Below are 24641 nucleotides of genomic sequence, written 5' to 3' on the forward strand. Positions count from 1 at the left end.
AACTAACAGACCCATTGCCTAAGTCGCTCAGAAGGATTGGTTGCTGCAGAGATCAAGGGATGACTTGCCTTGTTGCTTTATTCTTTTGCTGGAGGAGGAGGGCCAAAGATGAGACTATAGTGTTATAAAGGAAAGTACATAACACAGAACACACCCGATATTCAGTTTGTGAAGATACCAAGACTAGCAACGGATGGAAAGGGATTAGCGTGGAAGCCATCAAATGTAAAACTGAAAAACAAAATTGAGAATGTAGAGCACAAGTTGGCAAAGCTAGAGGTTGCATAAGGAGTGGAGCATTGCACTGAAATATCCAGACATGTAACCAGGCTTCACCAATAGTATGGAGAAAAGAGGGTAGGATGTAGAGCTTTGGTAGCTTATGTGTTCACCAAAACGTTTTTACAAGAAAAAGATCTCTTGTGGCATGTCTCTTGCTACAATTAGATGTACTTCAAAATAAATTAAACACTATTTCTAAACAAAATAGAAGCACTAAACAAAAGAACATTCTGGGAAACTCTAGCCAGAACAAAGTTAAATAACATACAAATTAAAACTATAGTCTGTTCGGTAAGTTTGCAGAATTCATTATTCAAGAGTACATAGTTACATTGTTCTGAAAGGTGCAGTCGTTTCCACCACCAAGCAATGGATTAGGATTACATCCAGATAACCAAATCCCTGCCAGCTCTCTTCCAGGATCAGATAAGGGTTACCTAAAAATGTGTCATCGGGGCATCGTGGCGCTGTTACAGAATACTTGCTTGGTACACACAGCCATACATGGAGCAATAATACAGAGCATAGTGGTACTAGTCATTGTTGCAGGTTCATGTGGTTATATCGAACAGCAAGGTGGTACATGTATGTTGTACTTGCAGGGCAGTGACAGACTTAGTTGAACAGGTTAGTTTTCAGCATTTTGAGGAAGACAGTGTCATGACCTGCCCCTAGCAAGCTGCTCTGTCCATCAGACCCTGTTCTAAGGAGAGCTATTGTTTTCCACCTTCAAAGGAGTTTGCCAATTTTCTCTTCTCATATGGACTTCCCAATTACCCCTCTTCAAACATGTTTTTCCATTTCCTTTATTTACATTGTTTTGCTTTGAGCAGAGACAGCCTATGTATTCTTCACAGACAGCTGTCAAATGTGCATGGAGTTCCCTGTCTAATAGAAATCGTGCTTTCCCTGGGCAGTCGGGAAGAATCATGAAGACATTCCCAACAAGACACCCAGGATCCCAGTTCAATAAACAAATGCTGCTGGTTATACCAGTGGGGACATTCCACCTTGGGAATGAGATTTTACTTTTTGTCTTCACTTACTGAGTCAGCAAACTAGTTGTGGTGTACTGCTTTGTACATGTTATGAAGCTTTTCTATAGGGTAATAAGGAAGGTGCCCTATGACTGACAATGTGCTGTTCCACAGAGGAAACACATTTATTTCCCCTTCCCTTTTCTTAGGTAGGTAACCACACCCACCCCAGATTATTAGTGAAAGGAGTTCCTTTGACAGCCTCAAACCCGCAGCAGGCTATGGCATTGTAAGGGGATTGAGTCACTGATTTTGTTCCCATTTTGATCGGCAAGCCTGAAGTTTATCATATTTTCTGTCCCGCACGCATTGCTGTAGATTACATAACATTTCAAAAATCATCTTTCCCCAAGAATTGTGTCCACAAACTAGGATCACCTGTCACAGTCGCCCTCTGGGAACGAATGTGGGACAACATGCTTTGACCACAGTTCACCGTCATTTGTTTAAATCAGAGCCATGTTCTTCAGGAGAAGGCAGTGGTATGGCCTCCTCCTTTTCAGGAGAGTCTTTTGGCTTCTGGTGCACAAGAGAAACCTCAACCCCTTCCCCAATCCAGAAAGCAGGGTACACTGGGGCAGAGATAATCCAGGTGAAGGTGTGCAAGAGTTCCATCTTCTTTTCAATGCCATAGAATGACAGGGTGCCAGCAGAGCAGTCCAGGTGCACACCAATGCGGCTGTACAGAGGTGCCATCAGCTTCTGATCTTGGCCACTGTGCCAAACGATGTGGCAGTTGCGCTGCACCTGCAGGCTCCAAGATTCGGCATTGCGCCCAATGATACTCGTCTTCCGGTCTTTCCTCTTGCGGTCAATGGCTCCGTAGGCCACGCCAAGGTAGACAAAGTGATCGGAAAGCTTCACCTCCCAGTAGTGGCTGCCTTCCTGGAAACTCTGGCAGCAGAGCACCTGCCATGACTCAAAGCGATCAGGATGCTCCAGCCGTTGGCTGTCTGGAGACTCGGTGTGTTTTGCCCTGCGGTCCTGCCCAGACAGTCGTAAGTATCGGTTTGCTGTATTTGGATCAAATGTTAGATTCCGGTAGTCTGAAAGGGAGAGAAGAAACATGTGTGTCACTCTGTGGGATAAGGTACATGAGACCTCTTAATGTCATGCATGTGGTCTATTAGAAAATCTGCAGAATTCTAGGGCAAGGCCAAGTGATTCAATCGCAAGGATTTCTGTAAAGCTCCAAAGTTACTTGCAGGCATTATTTGTGCAGCTCTTGTGGATTTGGAGAACAACAAAAAGAGGAGGACCCGAGACAAGCTCCTAAATGCAGAGGATCAACCTCCCTTCACAAGCTCCCTACTGGTAAAAGGAGAACACTCTAGAAGCTTCTCACTGGAGAAAGGAGAATCATTCAAAAAGTAGCTCCTCAGTATATGTATATATTAAGAGTACAGGGTGTTTCACACAGAAATGCAAAGGAAATCAACAGTCAATAGAGAAGGAGAAGTACAGTAGTAGAGGATTGTGTGAGTGAAAGGGAATGCGTGGTACATAAACTGAGGACAACGCAGACAGGTAAACGACTGTGGTCCATTGGGACGCTACATATAAGGTGGTATGCACAGTGGGTTTAGGAGTAGCAGTCCGGAAGGGGAGAAATGTGGGAGTAAGAGGCGGTTGCTCCTCTCGATTTAGGAGGTGGTGTGATACACGCAGCGTTCATAACATGGGAGAGCAGTGGAGTGGGGCAAGAAAAGAAAAGGAGTGGAAGAAAATGGAGCTGCAGTTGGGGAGATAGCAGAGTGTACTAAATCAAAGAATGTAACCAAGAGAATAGCAGGAGATAGTGTGAGCTAGGTGGGGTGCCAGCTCATGCAGTGATCTGAACACAAGCAGTAGGGTATATATATATATTTTTTTTAATGGAATGCCAATTGGCATCCTGGTGATGTTTTGAAGTGGGAGAAGAGTGGGGGACATTGTAGAGGGAAAGAGGAACATCCAACCCAAGTGCTTTCATAAAGAGAGTAATACCGTCTCTAATTCATTTATTGTAGACAAGATCACCCTTCACAAGCGCCTCACTAGCAAGCCAAGCACCCTTCACATACTCCACAAAGGACATGGAAAACAGACACAACACATGCAAGTTCTTACCTTTTAACAGTATGGTTCTCAGGCCCCCTTCTGGAAGGCAGCTAGGTCCAGGCTTCACAATCGATGGGGCCTTCATTATTGGAGACTCTAAGGAAACAAGAGACGTAAACAGAGAGAACAAATGGTCTCATGATAAAGGAGGGATGTGAACGCCCCTCCACCCACAGACTCACCAGCAGTGGGCATGACAAAAATAGAACTCCTAATGGACAGGCACGGTCCGCGTACCGATAGGAGAGTCTTTGAGGTAGGACGCCATACCACCACAGCAGTAAAGAGAGAATGCTTTACTCAGGGGCATCAACTTGGAACAACAAGTGAGTGCTTGCGTCCTCCTTAGTCGCCTGGCACAATGAGGTGCCCAACAACATCATGTGCTGATGTATTGCAAAGATCCAAGATACTTGAAACGGTCGTTTTTCTGCAGTAGCAATACTTCGTAGGTTATACTAAACTGGTACTGATTTGTGCATTGGTTTTACTCTCAAAGGAGCTTAGATTGTTAATAAAGTTTCTAAATGTAGTAATACACACAACCTATTGTTTGGGTTTGTGGGGTTAGTCGCAAAACAGAGTTGTGAAAGGACTCGGCCATAGAGTGAGCAGGTCTGTTTCCAGTACAGCTTCAGCAAGCGAGGTAACTCAATAACTCTGAAGCAGAACAGCAGAGGTTCTAATGTAATTTGTATGCAGGGGATAAGGAAAACCTCACTCTCAAAACAGTGGTAATTGCAGATTTATTTTGTGCTTACTATACTGTTTATGTGCAGAGTTTTATATACAAATGTATATACATTGTGACAAGGTCCCTCCTCTGGGCTGGGGATCCGCAGGAAGGTGACTCGCGGGACTGGGTGCCACCCTGGGCCAAAGGATATTGTGCCCAGGGGTGGTATGGGTGGCATCACCTGATCACCCTACATGGGTCCCCACTACCCAGCAGTGCGGCAGCCCCAAGGCCTCAAAAAAGACCCACCCCAGGATCCCCATCCCCCAGTAAGACAGCAGAAAGCTCCTCCAAGCCAGAACCAAATATACAACAAAGAATCCCTCTCCTTGTGTCGGAAAAAGGCAGCATAGGTCAGCTCAGCCTGCACATCAGAAGACCCACATTAAGGCAGAATCACATTAAGGCAGCATAGGTCTGAATAGAGTTACCAGCTCAGCCTGCACATCAGGAGAATCGCATGAAGGCAGCAAAGGTCTGAATAGAGTTTCCAGCTCAGCCTGCACATCAGGAGAATCGCATTAAGGCAGCATAGGTCTGAATAGAGTTACCAGCTCAGCCTGCACATCGGAAGAATCACATTAAGCCAGCATAGGTCTGAATAGAGTTACCAGCTTTGCCTGAACAGCATAGGTCTGAATAGAGTTACCATCTCAGCCTGCACATCCGAAGAATCACATTAAGACAGCATAGGTCTGAATAGTGTTACCATCTTAGCCTGCACATCTGAAGAATCACATTAAGGCAGCATAGGTATGACTAGAGTTAGCAGCTCAGCCTGCACATCTGAAGAATCACATTAAGGCAGCATAGGTATGACTAGAGTTAGCAGCTCAGCCTGCACATCAGGAGACTCACGTTAAGGCAGCATAGGTCTGAATAGAGTTACCAGCTCAGCCTGCACATCAGGAGACTCACGTTAAGGCAGCATAGGTCTGAATAGAGTTACCATCTCAGCCTGCACATCTGAAGAATCACATTAAGGCAGCATAGGTATGACTAGAGTTAGCAGCTCAGCCTGCACATCTGAAGAATCACATTAAGGCAGCATAGGTATGAATAGAGTTAGCAGCTCAGCCTGCACATCAGGAGACTCACGTTAAGGCAGCATAGGTCTGAATAGAGTTACCATCTCAGCCTGCACATCTGAAGAATCACATTAAGGCAGCATAGGTATGACTAGAGTTAGCAGCTCAGCCTGCACATCTGAAGAATCACATTAAGGCAGCATAGGTATGAATAGAGTTAGCAGCTCAGCCTGCACATCAGGAGACTCACGTTAAGGCAGCATAGGTCTGAATAGAGAAACCAGCTCAGCCTGCACATCAGAAGAATCGCATTAAGGCAGCCTAGGTCTAAATAGAGTTACCAGCTTTGCCTGCACAGCATAGGCCTGAATAGAGTTACACTCAGCCTGCACATCTGAAGAATCACATTAATGTGTTTTGGAACCCAGAGGGATTTCTGCAGTCCCACGAACATAATCTTTCAAGCTGTGACTTCTCAAACTAGTGAAGTGATATGAAAAGCAAAATTACATCATCATTGCTCCCTGGCAAGCAAATACTGGGGGAATGTTTTATTTATTTTTATAATTAGTTGCTGCTTGGTTTACACAAAACCTTAAACACTAGTAAAATGCAGAACAACAAAATATACCTATATAAAGTTATATCAGGCATAATACATACGTAATTATGACAATATCCATCATAGACAATGCAAATAAAGTTTTAATAATTATTCGTTTTTTCATACTGCATCAGCTCACCACCGTTGTAGTCTCAAAGCGCGTAACCTTGTCTGAGTTAAGGTGCATTGAGACCCGCCTCGAGACCTCAGTCTGTTCAGGGTGAAATGACCAGAAAAGTGTGTGGGATATAAAAGAAGAAAGGAAACGTATTGAAATCAAATCTGGTTTGGCGCATGAGAAGGCATGTAAGCGGTTGATTGAAGACTGATGTGTTGTAAATATATATATATATATGTATAGTCTGGGTGCATGAGATGTGCTGAGCTATCCTAATACTTTGAAATCTCCATTAAAATCCTAGAGAGTGCTATTAAAAGTGCTACCCTTCGACAAATCAGGAGTACCACGCTGTGGGATAATAATATCAACTGTTATCTCAGCGCTCAGATGCCCGCAGGCTTGTAGCGCTATATACAACTAGATATTATTTTTATTATTACAGTGCTCACCAAAATTATTTGTAAGCACTGCATTTGCATTATGAACAATATCATTTTAATTTTAAATTCCTCCTCCTCATGTTTAATGCCTTCCACTCAACCCAATTCTATGTGCTCAATAACACCTTCTATTTCACAAACCCTACTTAATATTTGAATCCATGTTCACGCTTGCCGGCATTATACATTAATCAGGGGAGTTAGAAAACATACCAACTTCATCTAAACTGAAGGCAGGCCAAATAAAGGATTGGTCCCAACCCCTCAGCGCAGATCAAACCAGGTGCTCTCAAAACAATCCTAGTCAATCCCAGCCTTCACTCAACTACAGCTCACAGGTGCAGACCATCAGTGAAAGCCCTAACCAGGGGGAGGAAGAAACAGTTTAAATACAGTCAGCCACATTTGCAGAATGTGGGTTGTTAGAGCAGATTGTAGCCGGTGGTAGGGGCAGTTTGGGGCATGTTATGAGGAACGAGAGGCTGCTGGAGAAGAGAAGGCAAAGACGAGTAAGGAAGAGTAGAAGGTTGGAGAAGGTGATGAAATCAGGAGGAGGTATTAGAAGACTGGTGGGTCTGGCAACACCAGAAGGAAGTGGTATAAGATTGGACAAGGCGATCCCCTCAGGGTGGTGGTGAGGACTGGAGGAGGTAATTGTACTAAGTGGCAAGAGAAAGAGGCACAGGTGGTACTATTCAGTGGAGGCAAGAAGATGACTGTATTGGGAGGATGGGGTGAGAGGACGAGTTACCATCAGGAGGGGTGCAGCTCTGAAAGCTGGATGCGGTGCTGATGAATTCATTAAGAACAGGGAGGTTTAAGCATGACTGGTGAGATCAAGTCAGCACCAAACAGTGGGAGGAGGAATGAGATGAGGACAGGAAGGTTACTATCACTTTAGAGATGTGATGAATAAAACGCTTCAGGGGCGTGACCCTGGAGTTGGGGAAGGACCCTGGGTTCTAGACTGTGTGGGAGGGAACTCCTGAATCCAAATCCAACTGGAGTTGTAAATCAGGTTGTTGGCATAACATCAAGTTAAAGATGAGTGACAAAAAGCAGATTTGGCTCTGGGCTAGAGGAGAGGATATGGTTTAGGGAGCTGTGTGGATGAGACCCAGAAAAGCCACTATTTACTTGGTCTACTAGGACTGCCCCACTCTGGGATGGACAACAAAGCTGAGAGGTTTTTCCCAGTTTCCTGATTTTTACTTTTGTATTGAGCATGTGCTGCATGTACTATAATGGTCGTAGAATCTAAATGAACATCCTACTCCTATTACCTGCCCACTTGTTAATGTCCCTGATCTATGTTCCTTGTTCAATCTACCCCACTATCACCAGGCTTACCCACAACCCAAAAACCAACACCTGTTGTAAAGCCACCTTTATCCAGGGGCTGCCTCTGTTCTCTGATAAATTATACAATGTGAGGTATTTCTTTTTGCAATGACATCCTGACTGTCTAAATATATCAATACAAATTGTTGTGTTGTTAATTTAGAAAATTCGAGGAGGGATGCTAGTGACGCAATATATGTGTGTTTCAAACAAGTACGTTTATTCTGTGTTAAATCAGGGACGGGGTTGTAACAAACACTTATAGGACCTAGGGTAAGAACAATAAATGATAGGGAAGTTCCTAATGAAACCATTTTAGTAGTAATTGTCATCTATATAGCACCTCTTCCCATTTGCATGGCTTCAAAGCACTTTGTGGTAGGAATGCCCTCGGAGACCGAAGTCCAGGTATGGGAATAAGGCTTAGAACGAGTGTGTGCATTTGGAGAAGATTAGGAATTAGATGGGCTGGCTAGGCTCCAGTAAACAACAAAAGAGGTCAGGCATGTGGATGGGTGCTGAGGTAGGTCACGACAGAGCGCTAGTGCAGGAGACTCGATATGTGACCAGCTAGACAGACAATTGTTGCAGGTTGTTGCTGTATTCTAATTTCAGAGGTGTTGAGCCAAATCTGGTGTAAAGGAGCGAAGCCATTATGTGTCCAGCTAGACCAAATTTGTTATAGTCTCATTCTAGAGTGTGTGGATGGATAGCCGTGCCTGCGGCAGATGTCCACTGAAGTGGTGCGTTTATACATACCTAAAGCTCTGATGGAGCTAGCTGTTCTTTGAACTTGCTCTGAGATACGATCATCTGTGCAAAGAGACAGGCTACCCTCAAAGAACTCTAAGCGCAAATAGACCAATAGCAAGGATCTGCACCACTCATGCACACCAGCAGTGGTCCAAAGTGATGAAAGAATAACAGAGCAGGTATTTATGATGTATCCAACACCTCCACTGGGGGATTCCCAAAGTCAAAGTCTCTAACCTAGTGTTAAAATGTCATTTTCCCTCCATGGACATCCTTAATCTATAAAGAAAGGGCCAAAGATGTGGCCAACAGAAATATCAAAAAACCTTGTATTGACCGTCCCATAGCCTCCTGGCTAACTAAGGTAAAACATAGAATTTGCCAAGGCTAGGCCGATAAAAAAACAAATAAATAAAGTGCACAAATCCTATTCCTAAATGCCCAGCACTAGTCTAAACACAACTGAAAGAAAAGATCTGGTAAGGATGTTTGAGGTGTTGTTCACAGTCTCAACCCTTCTCCAGTTGTCCAGCTTTCATGAAACATCTTTTAAATGTACTGGGTGTTCTTCAGTGCTTCTTTCTGCAGTGTTGAGCATCTTCCCAATGTCCGATATACCATGACAAGAGGTAGGTCCCTTACAGATATAGTAACTCTTAGCCTTTAGGACAGGTCTCTCACAGATCTTGGATCTCGGATTTCTCAGAATTCGCTTGTTTAGGTCGCACACAGAGCTGCATTCACTTGTTCAGGACTCTCATAGCCCTATGCATTCTTAGTAACCAGTTTCAGGGCTCTCAGACCTATGGTAGGCATCACACTCTTGTATGAGGGTCTGCGTAGCAAGTAGGGGCCCCAGCAAAGTGGCCATATTGTACCAAGTGGTGATCTTCCTGTTTTAGGAGGGAGTGGCAAGGAAAACGTCCTTCTCCCAGTCTGTTGATATCTTTGCTAGGCTCATCCAGCATCTTTTATAGTGCTTTAATGGCGCATATATTTGTGTAGCTAATTGTGAGTGGCTGGGGCCACCAATGAATTTTGTTAGATATTGGGCTTTTCCATGGCTTTTCCGTGACCATTAAACATGGAATTAGTACCTTCTCCACACTGACTAAATTTAGTGCTAATCTCATCTGGTTGTTCCACGGTTTGGTATGTGTTACTTGACAGCAGCTCCATCTTGGATTTCCACCTGTAGCAGCTCTCTACTGCACAGTGTCCCACTTCCCCCGAGGCTTGGGGAGTGGGATGCAGCAGCATCTCTGCTCAATCGTGCAGTTTGCAGTTGCGTTGTTTTCCGTCCCCCCTCTGTAAGTTTGGGGAGAGTTACAAATAAAACCCCCAGACTCCATCGGTCTGTGAATAAAGACGGATTACATCTATGTCTTAACCTGCTTTGTCTCTTTAACTGCTTGTGCTTGGTCTGTAGGTGTTGAAAAGGCATTGTCCCAGTTGGCATTTGAACATAGATGTCCCTGGTGGAGTAATACCCAGTCTTGGAGTGGGTGGCGAGACTACGTCATCCACTTTTAGGAGGCACATTGTATAGTGGGTGGGTCAACAGAGTTGCTTGCGGCTCGCCCCCTTCACACCAGATAAGTCAGATGTTTACAATGAATTGCCTTTAGTGACATCCAACCCAATTTACACAGAATAGTGTCAAAAAGGAAGCAAATAGAGGGAAATAAGGCCACTAAACACCTTTCCCAACATATTGTATGACTGGTGGAATTATATAAACAAACTTCAGTCCTAGAATTTGTGGGGACAGTGTTGGATAGTGGTTTTAAAAAATATAATTTTCCCTTCCATGTTTATTTCCAGCAATTAAATCACTGGGTACCCATATTACCACCTTGAGCCTTTACAGCTTACACCAATATGTCCTTTCCAATCAAGAAACAATCGATCATTGATTTGACAATGATCCTCAGGGACAATGTAAAATCTCGCACTGTAAGGTTCAATTTAACCTCGATTTAAGACCTACAGCAAAACATTTTAGCACATTTCTGGTCGAGCTTTTGCATAACATGTTTAGTGTCAGCAAAGGGCATGTACAATACCAAATTTCAAGTAAAGAAATAGAGTTTGAGCAAAATTGCTACAGGTTCATTTGAACAATACCGTTGCGCTCCACTCAAATATCCAACACTACATGATTTATAAACAGCATAAAAGTCCAATTTGCCATGAATAACAATTAGTGTCAAATCTTGTTTTATTTGTTTAAATGTATTTCTTAGCATTTACATTAAACAGTCCTCCACAATGTTCACAAGTACAGTTCAATAATCACTGCAGTGTACTTTGTGTCTCCACAACTCCCCCCACCCGCAACTACCCACCAACAAACTCCTCCCTGTTACGCTTACAATTTCAACACCCATTTTACACCTTGCAGACCCCGCCAATGTGATCCTGTTCTGCCCTCTCTCGTGTTTCTTTAATAGTCATTATTCTTTCCACCAATACAATATTATCGCCTCCATGCTATCCGTTTGGTGGTCGAACCCTCAAGTAGAACCGTCTATTCAGTTCTGTTTGATACATTTACATACATAATTTCCAATCTAGCCTGTACCACCAGTTCTGCATTAGCCCATTTTCCCATGCTATTATTCCATTCCTTTTATCTGGGGCCCTCTGTTCTAAACCAACACATTGCTGTGCGTCTCTTAGTGCCAGAAGAACAAGTTACTTCTTACCTTGTAACGTTCTTTCGACGGGATGTTCCTCCGACGTATTCCTCATCTTAGATATCTCCTTCCAGCTCTGCTGGCCTCGGAAATTTTTTTCTCTAGAGGGCGCTGCGCGTCGACGTCCTTCGAGTCGATGTCCCTCGACAGCCGCCGTATCGACGTCATCCTGCCTATAAAGGCCGCGCGCAGCGTCCGTTGCTCAGTTCCGTTTTGTAGCCCACAGTATTACTGTCTGGACTAGACTAATCACCCTGAAGGAGCGTTAAGCTGCAACAACAAGGGAAGTAGAACTGCGGGGATGGATGGGAGGGTCGATGAGGAATACGTCGGAGGAACATCCCGTCGAAAGAACGTTACAAGGTAAGAAGTAACTTGTTCTACGAAGGGATTGTGTCCTCCGACGTATTCCTCATCTTAGATAGGCTCCCATAGCAGTATTCTATATTCGGAGGAGGGAGTACTGACTTCACGCTGTCTTCTATTGATGAATAGAATGCAGTACAGCCCTTCCAAACCTAGTCTCTTGACTGGAGGAGGAATCCAGATTGTAAAAACGTGTAAAGGTATGGACAGACGACCATGTAGCGGCCGCACATATGTCTTTAACCGGCACGCCTCCTTTGAGGGCCGATGAAGCTGCAATACCTCTGGTCGAATGAGCCCTAAGGTTTTGAGGGGGCTCTTTCCCTGCCAGTTTAAAACATTCCAGAATGGCTAGAATGATCCATCTGGAAATGGTCTGCTTAGTTATTGGTAACACCAGCTTGTGACCTGTGTAACCTACAAACAGCTGGTCTGCCTGTCTTAGCCTGGCTAGTCTACTAATGTAAAAACTTAAAGCCCTCCTAGGGTCTAGTCTGTGTAACCTCTCTTCCTCTTTCCCCGGGTGAGGAGGAGGATAGAAAGATGGGAGGGTAATCTTCTGAGTGATATGGAATTCAGAAACCACCTTTGGGAGGAAATTAGGCTTCACTTGCAGGACAACTTTGTCTTTGTGAAAGATTGTATGAGGGGGTTTACAAGAAAGAGCTTGTAATTCGCTCACCCTTCTAGCAGATGTAAGTGCTATTAATAAAACAGTTTTAAGGGTAAGGAATCTTAACGAACAAGAATGGAGAGGTTCGAAAGGTGTACCCATCAGGAAAGTTAGTGCTAAGTTTAAATCCCATAGGGGAACTTGGAATGGTCTTGGGGGATAAACATTGGTTAACCCCTTTAGAAACTGTATTACCAAGGGTAATTTGAAATAGGATGGTTCTTCCGTAGTACGCTTAAAGATGGATAGCGCTGCGAGATAGCCCTTAATGGTGCCAACTTGAAGGCCTGAATTTGCCAAATATAGTAGGAAGGACAAAACCATTGGTGTACCACATGAAAATGGGTCGATATTCTGTTCTCTACACCAGCTGCAAAATCTGTTCCAACGGCAGCGGTATAAAGACTTTGTTGCTGGCCTCCTTGCCGAAAGCAACACCTCCATAACATCATCAGGGAGGTCCCAATCCTTGTACCTCAGCCGTTCAGAAGCCAAGCGTGCAGGTTGAGGGTTGTGATGTCTGGATGGAGAACCTGACCTCCCTTCTGTGAGAGTAGGTTCTCTCTGAGTGGAAGTCGAATTGGAGGGCAGATGGACAAGTCTAGAAGGTCCGGGTACCACGTTCTCCTGGCCCAATCCGGGGCAATAAGGATCATGGTTCGCCGGAATCTTTTCAACCTCCTGATCATTTGAGGAATGACAGGGACCGGTGGGAACGCGTACAGAAGCGCAAACTCCCAGTCCACTATGAACGCATCTCCCAGAGCTCCTCTCGGAGGAAATTCCCTTGAGCAGAACAGGTCGCATTTCCTGTTTAGGCTGGTGGCGAACAGATCTACCTGAGGGGTTCCCCAAAGGGCGAAGATCTCTTGAAGGACTTCCTGAGCTAGCTCCCACTCGTGGGAGACTGTTCTGCCTGCTCAGAGCGTCCGCAGTCAAGTTCTTCTCTCCGGCTAGGTGAACTGCCGATAGAGAGATTCCTTCTTGGATTGCCCAAAACCAGAGCTGCATCGCCTCTCTGCACAGGGGTAGTGATCCTACGCCTCCTCTTTTGTTGAGGTAATGCATGGCCACCGTGTTGTCCGTCATTATCAGGACGTTCTTCCCTTGTACAGCTGGCAGGAAAGCCTTTAACGCAAGTCTGATGGCTCTCAGCTCTAACAGGTTGATGTGTAGTCTGGACTCCGATGGAGACCAACGACCGCTGATGGTCAAGTCGTTGGCGTGGGCTCCCCACCCCGTGAGTGAGGCATCCGTGACTACTGTTATCTCCAGCCAGGGTTGCCAAAACTGTTCTCCTTTCAGAATGTTCTCCTGACAGGCCCACCACTGAAGGTCTCGAGCCACCCTGCCGGGAACCTGAAGAAGATCTGTCATTCTCCCTGAGAATTGTGACCACTGAGTCCTCAGTGCCCACTGGAGGGATCTCATTCTCAGGCGAGCCTCTGGCACAAGGAAAATACAGGATGCCATGAGGCCTAGCAACCTCAAAAAGTCGAAGGCTGGGAGACGTTGGGCATGCTGGAACTTGGTAACCATCTGTAGAATATCTTGAGCCCTCACCTCTGGTGGCGAGGCTTTTCCCAGGGAGGTATCCAGGATCGCTCCTATGAACTGGAGTCTCTGCGATGGCATCATTTGTGACTTCTTTAAATTGAGGGAGAAGCCCAGTCTGTGAAGGAAGTGGCACACGTGATTTAGCTGGATCTGAGCTTGCTCCGGAGAAACAGCCCTGATCAGCCAATCGTCCAGGTAGGGGTAGACGTGAATCCCTTCCCTCCTTAGACTTGCAGCCACTACCGACATTAACTTGGTGAAGACCCTCGGGCGGAGGTCAGCCCAAATGGCAGCACTCGAAATTGATAGTGAGAGTTGCCAATTGCGAACCTCAGGTATTTCCTGTGTTTGAGATGGATAGGCACATGGAAATAAGCGTCCAGAAGGTCCAGAGATACCAACCAGTGCTGGAACTGAAGGGCCTGGAGGATCTGAGAAAGAGTGACCATCTTGAATTTGTCTTTTCTGAGGAATTTGTTCAATTCTCGCAAGTCCAAGATGGGTCTCAGTCCTCCGTCTTTCTTCGGAATGAGAACGTAAGGGGAGTACCAGCCCTTGTTCCTCTCCGCTACAGGTACCGGTTCTATGGCACCTTTCTCTAGCAGGTCCAAAATTTCCTGCAAGAGGAGCGGATCTGGAGCTTTCTGAGAGCTGATCCCCGGTGGATGACTCTGAGGTATACGTAGGAAAGGCAGGCAGTAACCTTGGGCGACTGTTTCCAATGCCCAAGCATCTGACGTGATAGCCTGCCATATCGTCAGATGTTGAGTCAACCTGCCTCCCACAGGTGTCCTGTGAGGGGAGTCCTCAGAGTGGTTTTGGGGCGGCTGATGCAGATGCCGATGGTAAAGAGGCACCTGCTGTTGCTGCGGCTTTAGAATATCTACCCCGTCCACCTCGGGTAGTTCTTCTTTGACCCCTTTGAGCCGGTCGTCCTCTACCTCTTCCGAATGCGGAGTAGAAGCGAAAGGACTTGCCTCTCGCAGAGGTTCCTGTGGGACGAAAAGGAGTCTGACGGATTGCAGCTCCTAGGGATTTTGCTGCAGCTTTTGAAGTTTGCAGTTTCTATAAACTGTCATCCGCCTTTTTCCCGAACAAAGAAGAGCCATCGAATGGCATGTTCAAGAGCCTGGCTTGCACATCTGGGGCAAAACCCGACTTTCTCAACCAAGCGAATCTCCTGGTTGATGTACTTGCCGCCATTGCTCTGCTGATACTGTCAGCCGAATCAGTGCCCGTCTGGAGGGATTCGCACATAGCGTCTTTACCGTCCTATATAATATTCAGGAACGCATCCCTTTCTTCTCCCTCCGGGATGCAGTCAGCCGCTGTAGAAGCACACTCCCAAAGTGTATGGCTGAACCTAGCAAGGGTGCATGTAGCATTAACAGACTTTAACGCCATGCTACATGCTGAAAAGACTTTCTTTGCCATAGCATCATATTTTTTATCGTCCCTGTCCTGTGGGACTGTAGGATAAGCCGTCTTGACATCGGTAGAGGATGCTGCTTGTACCACTAGACTTTCTGGGGATGGGTGTTTAGACAAAAACTCTGGGTCTGTGGAAGATACCCTGTACTTTGTAGACAGTTTTTTATTTACTGCTGGTATTACATCTGGGGTTTCCCAGTTTGTCATGATCTTTCTCTGAAGAGCTTTATGAAAGGGCACCACAGGATCCTCTTGTGGGCCTTTGTCAAGAATATCCGTGAGGTCATCTTGTTGGAAAGATTGTGAAGGTGCAGACCACCCCATGAACTCTGTAATTCTGGCCATTAAGGCTCTGTAGGGGGTTTCAGCATGCTCCCCCGGGTCTGGCTTAGCAAACTCCACCTCAGGGGAAGTGTCTAACCCACTTGCCTCATGTAAAGAATCATGAAGATCCTTTAATCTGCGCTCTTCAGAGGAAAATTCCTCTCTAACTGGGGTTACAGGTCCCTGTAACTCAAATGTGTCTTGTTCAGACAAATCACCCTCTTCTAAAATTGAGGATATAGTTCTCAATTGTTCTGAACTCATAAAGGGAGTAAATCCCATTTCCAAGGCAGAGGGTGCCGAACTTGTCATTATTGGCCTCGAAAGCGTCGATGTCGACGCGACGTCGAAGGCTTCGAGCGTGGCGTCGAAAACAGAGGTGGAGGCCTCGAGGACCTCGACAGAATTGGAATTCTACTCGACAATATCGAAGCCATCGACGTCGAGGGCCTGGGGATAGTCACTGGATGTGTGGTAACCGTGACTTTTCTTGGCGTCGACGCCGGTGTCGAGTCGACAGACCCGTGTGTCGAAGGTCCCCTCGACAACGGCGTCGAAGACATCGACCTCGACGTCGACGGGACCTTCGTCGACGGAACCTTCGAGGAAGGTTTGGAGGTCATAGTCCTGCTCGAGGGTTCGAAACGCGCTCGAGAGGTTTCTTTCGCCGGGTACTGCGACTCGCGGCGTTTTTGACCTTCGGGTCTTTCGACCAGAGCATCGCTCTCGGCAGTCTTCGAGGGGGTCGAGGCCGCTTTCTCGAAGACGCTCATCATATTCTTTCGGAATTCCTCCCATTCAGCCCGGGAACTATGTTTTGTGGGGCAAGGGATTCTTGTTGGCGAAACAGAGGAAGAGGAAGACGGAGAAGGGGATCTTCGACGTCTCCTCTTCGAGTGCTTCGATCTCGAGGAGTGATGAGACCCACTCCGAGACCTGGAGCGCGAATGGTGACGAGGAGACGAATGTCTCGACTTCGTCGACGAAGAAGAAGCTTTAAAAGTCTTACCTTTCTCCAGCTTCCCCCTACGCTCCTTCAGGGCCTTAGCTGTCATGGACATACAGTCCTCGCATTCCGAACAATGGTGTTCAGCTCCCAAGCACCACAGACAAATTCTGTGAGGATCGGTCAACGACATCTTTTTCCCACAATCTCGACATTTTTTGAAGCCGGATCGAGGAGTTGTCGGTTCCGACGAGGAAGCCATCGAGTACGGATCGAATAACTCGAGGTAAATAGGATTAATCTGACTAAGAACTGAGCAACGGTATTCCGAGGCACCGAGTAAGCGCGGAAAAACGGAACTGAGCAACGGACGCTGCGCGCGGCCTTTATAGGCAGGATGACGTCGAACGTCGATACGGCGGCTGTCGAGGGACATCGACTCGAAGGACGTCGACGCGCAGCGCCCTCTAGAGAAAACATTTTCCGAGGCCAGCAGAGCTGGAAGGAGATATCTAAGATGAGGAATACGTCGGAGGACACAATCCCTTCGAAATACCATTTTACTTAATTGTTTCATATGGGAATTGCCCCAGGAGACACAACAGCCCTCACTCTAACCACGTGACTGCCATTTTATGCAATTTGTCCACCACCCCTTCCCATACTTCTCGCATTTTCACATATGACCACAGCATGTGTAAGAACTCTGCTTCTGCTACTCCGCACCTCGAGCACTCAGTGCTTCTGGCCGAGTTCATCCTATTGTATATATTGTATTGTATTAACTTCAGCCACGCATTACGCGACAGCACTTTTGTATAATTACAAATTGGGCCTCATTACGAGTCGGCGGTAACCGAGCCGGAAAAACCGGCCGGACTCATATTACCATTCCGCCTCCGTGATTCTCGGAATCAACGGGGCATTACAACCCCAGTGACCCGGTAATTCCGGAGGCAGAATTCGGTAAATCCCCATTTCCATGGAGTCCAATAGGACTCCATGGGAATGGGGAAGTGGAAACACCGGCACCATGCTGTAATGGTGCCGGTGTTTCCACGTTCGCCTGCAGGTGGGTGGTGTTAAACCCGCCAGGTCAGACCTGGCGGGAGTGACACTTCCCGCCTGCAGAACTCCAGTTCAGCCGGTTCGGAAACAACGGTGGCGGCGGGTTTAACGCCACCGTTATTTCCGGACCGGCTGACTCGTAATGAGGCCCAGCGTCTCCTTTTTGTTCTCTTACAGGGGTATACCTACATCTTGTTCCCAGTCCACCCTCACTTTAATCTTTCTTCTGTTTTCCAAAAGAATATTTTACATTATGGATACTTGTCTCCTCCCACCCTCCATGTCGTACAAGCATTCCAATAATTGACTACTCTTGGGTTCCTCCAGAAGGCTCTCCCACACCTGCATGTTCTACCCGTCAATCCTGCATAATACAGGATATGTTCCTACACCAACTCCCAAACCCTGTTCAAATCATCATATGTTATCAATCGTCCCTCTGCAAATAAGTATCCCCATGTCAGCAATCCCTTAAGTGCTAGCATCTCACAAACTCTTTTTTTAACACGTTATGCTCTTTCCATCCATACTCACTTGCAGTGGAATATTGGGGGAATACGGGTGCATCTCCCCTGACGCCTTACATGCTCTATTCCAGATTTGTTGACCTAGTTCAAACAGCGATACCTCTTTTGTGGCGTCTGTTGCTTGCCACAGTACCCCTAAGTGGATACTGCCTATTGTCGCCCACCAGTAATCTAATTTCAGAATTCTTCTCATCTGACAACCATTGCACTACAACTGTAGCTGTGCAGCCAAGTAATAAATCTTAAAAGTCTTCATACTTGTAGTCCCCCATGTTGCACCCTATTTAGCATTTTAGTTAATGCCACTCTCCTGCGGCCTTTCACCCACAAAGCTGTGCGCATCAAGGTATTTAGCTTCTGGATCGTACCCTTCGGCACATTGTAAGGAACATTTGTGAAATAATGCAGAAGGAGAGGCAAGACAATCCTCTTTATCTATGATATTCTACCCAGCAAAGAGAGAAGCAGTGTGTTCCAAAGTTTTTTCGATTTCCCGATCCCCCCCCAATTGTTCTCTTAATGTGTTGTCTCTATAAGTATCTTGGAAATGACCCTAAATCCTAATGCCCAGATAAGTAAACGCTTCCATCTCCCACAGAACTAGCAATCTTGGCAGCTCCAACATCAGTATACCTGCCATTGCCGCCAGCGGGTAAAAACAGCGTTTTTCAATTTTCACTCTAATGCCAGACAGGTTCCCAAAAGAGTCCAATATCTCTATTACTACGGGTACGTTTATTTCCAAATTGGTGACATATATCGATATGTCTTCAGCATATAGCGTTACTAATTGTGTAACCCCTCCTACCCGTACTCCTGCCGCTTCCGTAACTTTCCGCAACACAAATGCCAATGGTTCCATTGCCATTGGTAGCAGTATCAATGACGGGGGCATCTTTGTCTTGATTCTTTACCAATTGCCCATGGTACAGAAACCAAGCTCCCCGTTTTAACTCTAGCTGGTAAGAGATGTGTATAACAATTTGATCGACCGTGTTACTACTGACCCAATATTACATTTTTCCAATGCTGACCACATCCATCACCACCTCACAGAGTCAAATGCTTTTTCCGCATCTAACGACATTACGACAATATCATGTTTATCCTCCCTAGTTTGTGCTATCACATGATGAAAACGACCTAGGTTGTGCAAAGTATTTCTACCTGGCATAGGCCAGCCTAATCACGATGTATCAGACTCGTAATCACTCTTTGCAATCTATTAGCTATCACAGTAGTAAGGATTTTAACATATGAGTTCAACAAAGACAGAAGGCCCCCATCTCAGTGCCACGCTTGCCTGTTTTTGGTACTGCAATGATCGATGCCTCTCTCATTGATCCTGGCAATATTCCCTTTTCAAAGGCAAGCTGATACATTTTCAAAAGTTTGGTGCTTAGTTCTTCCCTATAGGTGTTAAAAAACCTCCCTGGCAGCCCATCCGGCCCCAGCGTTTTACCCCAGGTAGATTTTGGATTACATCTACAATTTCCTGTGTCGTTATAGGTTCAACTAACTATGCGGCCACCTCTGTGTTCCATCTGAGCATGGCAATTAATTAGAGCGTGTCTATTATATCTGATCTGACATTTCTAGGGCTCTCCTCGTATAATTCACTATATTATAAGGAATTGATCATATCTATTTGTCTGCGTACCATGTGTCCTTTTTGGCTGCGAATCACCATCACATTGCATGCTCTTTTTTCCTTATTCACCAACCATACCAAACGTTTACCCAGGGGTGTCCTTGTTTTGTCCACCACACTTATAACCCGCTCCACCCTTCCATCTCGTTGTCCCCCACCTCTTCGTCTACTCATTTATCGCTGCATACCGTGCCATTACTTCATTCAGTGTTCCAGTTCACTGGTTCTTCCGTAAAGGGTCCCTTCATCCACTTTTCAAGTAGTCACTCCCATTCTCGGGGAGCCATCCCTTTCTGTCACTCCCATCCTCCAAAGTATTGTGACCGGTTAGCACAGATGTCTTCATTCTCCTATTCCTCTTCTGGTCGTCTTCTGTATCAAGTCTCTCGGACTCATCTTCCAACTTGTCTCCCAGTTCTAGTTGTTTTCCAAATATTCAGTGGGATCAGGCCCTTCCTCTCCTTTCGGCAACCCAATAATGCGATGTTGTTCCCCCTGGCCCTACATTCCGCATCCTCCACCCTTTCTTCTAAGTATTTCATACATTGGTGACAATATGACGATTGATCTTTCAGTGCAGAGGTTGTCCCCGTCATGTCTGCAATAGTACGACCATGTTCCTACACTGTCTCTGAGAGGTTACTCAGATCTTGCCTCAGTAGTTACACATCTACTCTAACTTCATCCACTCATGTTTCCACAGAGGTACGTAAGGCGGAAATCGCCTCCAATACCACTTGTTCTCGACCCCATCTCCTGCGAATGTGGTGCCAAAGCGTTGTCCTGTTTGCGGGTTTGTTGCAGAAAGGGCGTTTTCTTATTAGAGGGCCCTCCTTGCGTAAACCGATCCATCCTCGTCTGTTTGTTCTGCAAGGCCTTTTTTCTTTCAGCAGCACTCTGCTCTCTCCCGACTATTTGTCCCCAGCTGTGCCACTCCTATGCACCAGGTGAGGAATGCGCATAAATACTGTCTCAGGTCGTCTGTTAATAGGGCACACCAGGACCCCTGTACTACTTTACCTTCCTGCCACTCCAGTACTACTTTACCTTCCTGCCACTCCAACCGTGCAATGTGGTATTTATCCCCTCCTTTCCGTGCCTCATTAATCTAGTTGCACCTCTCCATTCCACTCCAGTAATCCAGTGCTCTGGTCTGAAGCCTGACTTCCGATCCATGTGTGCTGTCTACTCGCCAGGAGGCAAACCACCTCCACTTCAGTCCTCCGATGCTGCATTTCACCACTATCAATCCTTCCTCTCCCGCTCATTCATCCTCAGAGCCTGACGGCCATCTTGCTCTTCTCGTCCGCGCCACTGTCGAGTCTCAGTTTCTCTTCAATTCGATCAAGTTCAACATCTACTTTCATCTGTATCCCCGCCAGGGCTTGCCGGTACCACCACCGCCAGGAGAATTCTCGTTTATGAGCGATGAAGGCAGATATCAATGACGGATCAGCGGGTGCAGTGGGAGCTGATCAATTTCACAAATGCACTCTTGGCTCCAAGCCACGCCACTAATGCCAAATCTTGTTAATAGAGGTTTGTGGGTATGAATGTGGTGCTGCATCTAATCAAAAGAGCAAGACATTGAGGCACATACACCAATTAATTGTTTTTCAATCACTGCTTCCCTCAGACTGTCAATATATACTGCTCAGCGTGCAGTCTGTCATGTCCTTTACTATGCCATGAGGTAAAAATAGGAAAAGGTGCACTTGGTGCACCCAACATTTTTATATGAAAGGTACCTCTAGCACCACAAGCCTGTTTTGGTTCCTCTTAGTATGGGATAAATACCCCCCAGAAATGTGAAAACAAGATTTCACTGCACTACTCACTTTAAGGGAGGCTGTAGTGCTACAATAGCCTTAAGTGGGGCAGGGGCAGGGACCCTGTGCAATGGTAACCGTAAAGACTGCCCATTGTCCCCAAAACAAAATGGGTTAGGCCAGGGACTGAAGATGAAAAGGACCCCGCTCTCAAACGTCGGCAGGATCACACAGCAGTTTTGCAGATATCCTGTGGGTCCAATTGAAATAGATTGGAAAGCTGCAAGAGAAGAATGTTCACTGTAATGCTCTGAGAAGATATCTCAGTGTTGCCAGATTCTGTGAACACCTTTGAATGCAAGAGGAGGTGCGCCCCATGCATTTGTAAATATTTTGGAAGATTGAACATGCCATCCCTACCTAGTGAGTAGGGGCCTTTTTTATTTTTTAGAAATAAAGAACAAGGGAAGGAAGGAAAAATAATCAATACAAAAATAAAATCATTAAAACTAAATGCCAATCAAATGTCAAGGGGAAAAACCAGAGGGGACACTCTACGGCTGACATCAAGTCCCACCTTTCCAATAATTCAACATGCTAATAGTCCCACAAAATCAGAGCAGGTCCTTTCTTTCTACAAGTCACTCCCACGTTTCCCGATTCCTTCCCAGTCATCCATCCTGAAGGAAAAGAGGGCCAAGAAAAAACTCAGACCATCCCTTTTAGAGGCACCAGATGACAGGATTTATTGGCCTTCCTCTAAGTCCTTGTCATCACCCTCATGATCCATCAACCCATCAAGGAATTTGACCACAGCTAATACCAGGGGTAGGTGATGGCCCAGCAGAAATCTCTGCCACCATTCCTCCCTAGACAGTGTAGGAGCCAATGCTATTTTATCCCCCAAGAACTGGGTACGCCTAGCGGTCAAACCCAAACAGGCAGTCAGCAAATGTTTCAAGGACTTCGTTTCAACCAGAGATTTACAGAATCTACACCTCAAATCCTGGAAAGGTAACTGCTTTCGAGCCAGCAGCATCTCTTTAGTGTGATAGAGGTTTAAACCGACTTGCAAAAAACTAGCCTTAATCACTGGACAAGGGCATCTTTCAAGGTATTTAGGTACAACCCTTAATGACTTACACCCAAATGCGCATAGTCTTTCATCAAGGATAACCCATTCCTTTGAGATTGAGTGGTTATCCAATCCTGTCTGCTCAGTTTTGTTTTAACAGAGACAGGGTTGGATATCGGGGCTTCCACAGAGGAATACAAATCCTGTAGAATATTTTTGTATTTCAATTTCCATAATTTTAAGTGGTTGGGGCCCAAAGAGAAAGGGTTTTCACCCAAAAGACACAATTCTGGGGCTTCAGAGGAGAGGAAGCTTTTGCGGAATAGAGAAAGGGATTTCCACAGGCAAATAGAATACAGGGAAGGCAAGCCCAATTCAAATCTTATACAAGATGCCGGAAGACCTTGCAGGAGATGTAATATTTGCTTCCAAAAGGCACCCTCTAATATCTCCCAGATACGCCATGTCAAATTCAGGATTGTTTCAGATCCATTTGTTATTATTGGGATCACCTTTTGCGTATAGAAGATAATAAGAGGGGCCAAAGAGAATTTTCCAAATCTCCTATGTAAAACCAAACCTTGGGAGGTGAGTTTTTTTTTTTTTTTTTAAATTTCACTTTTATTGATTTTGAAAAGTTCGGCAGTCGCATAAATGCAGCTTACATCTCTTGGTTACAGAAAGAAAAAAAGCGAGCATGTAAGTATTATAACAATCAGTTATATCGCATACCTGAGAAAAGGAAAGAGAAAAAGAAAGGAAAAAGAAAACCCCAAACTATTGCATCTAAACATATCCCACCCCTAATTCCCACCCCCCGCACATGATATCAAACCAGAACTTAGAGAGAGCGTTGAACAACATTAATTAACCGTCATTTCAGTCATGGCAGTGGGCATAAAAGTCGCACATTGATTTAACAGACACGTACTCGAGTCAATCCAATCGTTAGGCCTTCGTAGCTTTGGACATAGCGTGTGTCAGACACACCTTACAACGCATATATAGAGCGAAACTCCAACCAGGCGTTCTCTACCGTGGAATGATCCCCATGCAATGCTGCAGTCAGGCACTCCATTCTGTAAATGCTCAGTGCGACTGCTCGCCATTCACTCTTGCTGGGGAGCGTGGGTCTCTTCCATGTCATAGTAAGACATGCTCGAGCAGCCATCAATAGACCCTGCACCATTTTGCATGCCACCACTATTCTATCCCCTTCCTCAGTTAAAGAAAACAAAACGAGCAGTGGATGCATCTCTCTTTCCTCCCCGTCGAGGTCCCTGATCCAGCTAAGGACTTCTGACCAATAGAGTTGGACCTTTGTGCATCCCCACCACATATGCCAATAATCGGCCCGCCTCCCACAACCCCTCCAACAGTTCGGGCTCACTCCCTGGTACATCTTGGCCAGCCGGGCAGGGTCGTATTGCCATCTGTATAGTAATTTGGTGGCATGTAATTTATATTGGCACGAGAGGGAGGACTTCGCCGTCCTTCTGCACATTTGTAACCATAGTTTTGGGGAGATTTGCCTGCCCATATCAGCTTCCCATTTTTTCTTAAGTGTCAAGGAGGGTTTAATATCGATTTCAATGAGTGCGAGGTACATAGCACTGATCAGACCCTTGGAGCTAGTGCACCGATCGAGGATCTCTTCAAACGGCGTGAGGTCTCTTTGTAACTGTTGCTTCCATATGGGTCTGGTCATTACCCCCTTGAGTCTAAGATACAGGAAGACCAAGAGATTACCTATGCCGAGGGCTTCCTGCAACTCCTGAATGGTAATAAAGGAGTCATTGCGGCGCAGTTGTCCTGCCCTTTCTAGCCCCGCCTGGTACCATGCTTCATAACTCCCTGGTTCCGGAATAGCATCGCGGATCCCTGGTGACCAGAGATGCCCCAGTGGGGCGGGCCACGTTGTGACACCCACCATTTTCCTCCCTGGTTTCCATATCGACCATATCGTGCCTATGATGGGATGGGATTTGACAGTGTTACGTAGTTGTGGTCCAGGCACCCATAGCCATTCACTCATGATAAAGGGACGGAGGTGGTAATTATCAAGCGCTATCCACTGGGGTTCTGACTGCTGTCTGAAATGTGGGACAAGGAC

At 46.0% G+C, this 24641-nt stretch overlaps 1 protein-coding gene across 1 annotated transcript in view; it reads right to left on the reverse strand.

Moving 5' to 3' along the window:
• Positions 1-574: 574 nt before the first annotated feature.
• The window catches only part of LOC138582946 (E3 ubiquitin-protein ligase TRIM65-like), a 270237-nt gene continuing 246170 nt past the window's right edge, over positions 575-24641 (reverse strand). Inside the window, exons 5-6 of the mRNA XM_069654738.1 lie at positions 3429-3515; positions 575-2365 (exon numbers count right to left, since the gene is read on the reverse strand). Of these exons, the coding sequence (XP_069510839.1) occupies positions 1758-2365; positions 3429-3515 (695 nt within the window). The 3' untranslated portion in view covers positions 575-1757. The remainder of the gene's footprint in view (positions 2366-3428; positions 3516-24641) is intronic.

Source organism: Ambystoma mexicanum, chromosome 3q, assembly GCF_040938575.1.
Source record: "Ambystoma mexicanum isolate Mex_15411 chromosome 3q, UKY_AmexF1_1, whole genome shotgun sequence".
NCBI classification, from domain to species: Eukaryota; Metazoa; Chordata; class Amphibia; order Caudata; family Ambystomatidae; genus Ambystoma; species Ambystoma mexicanum.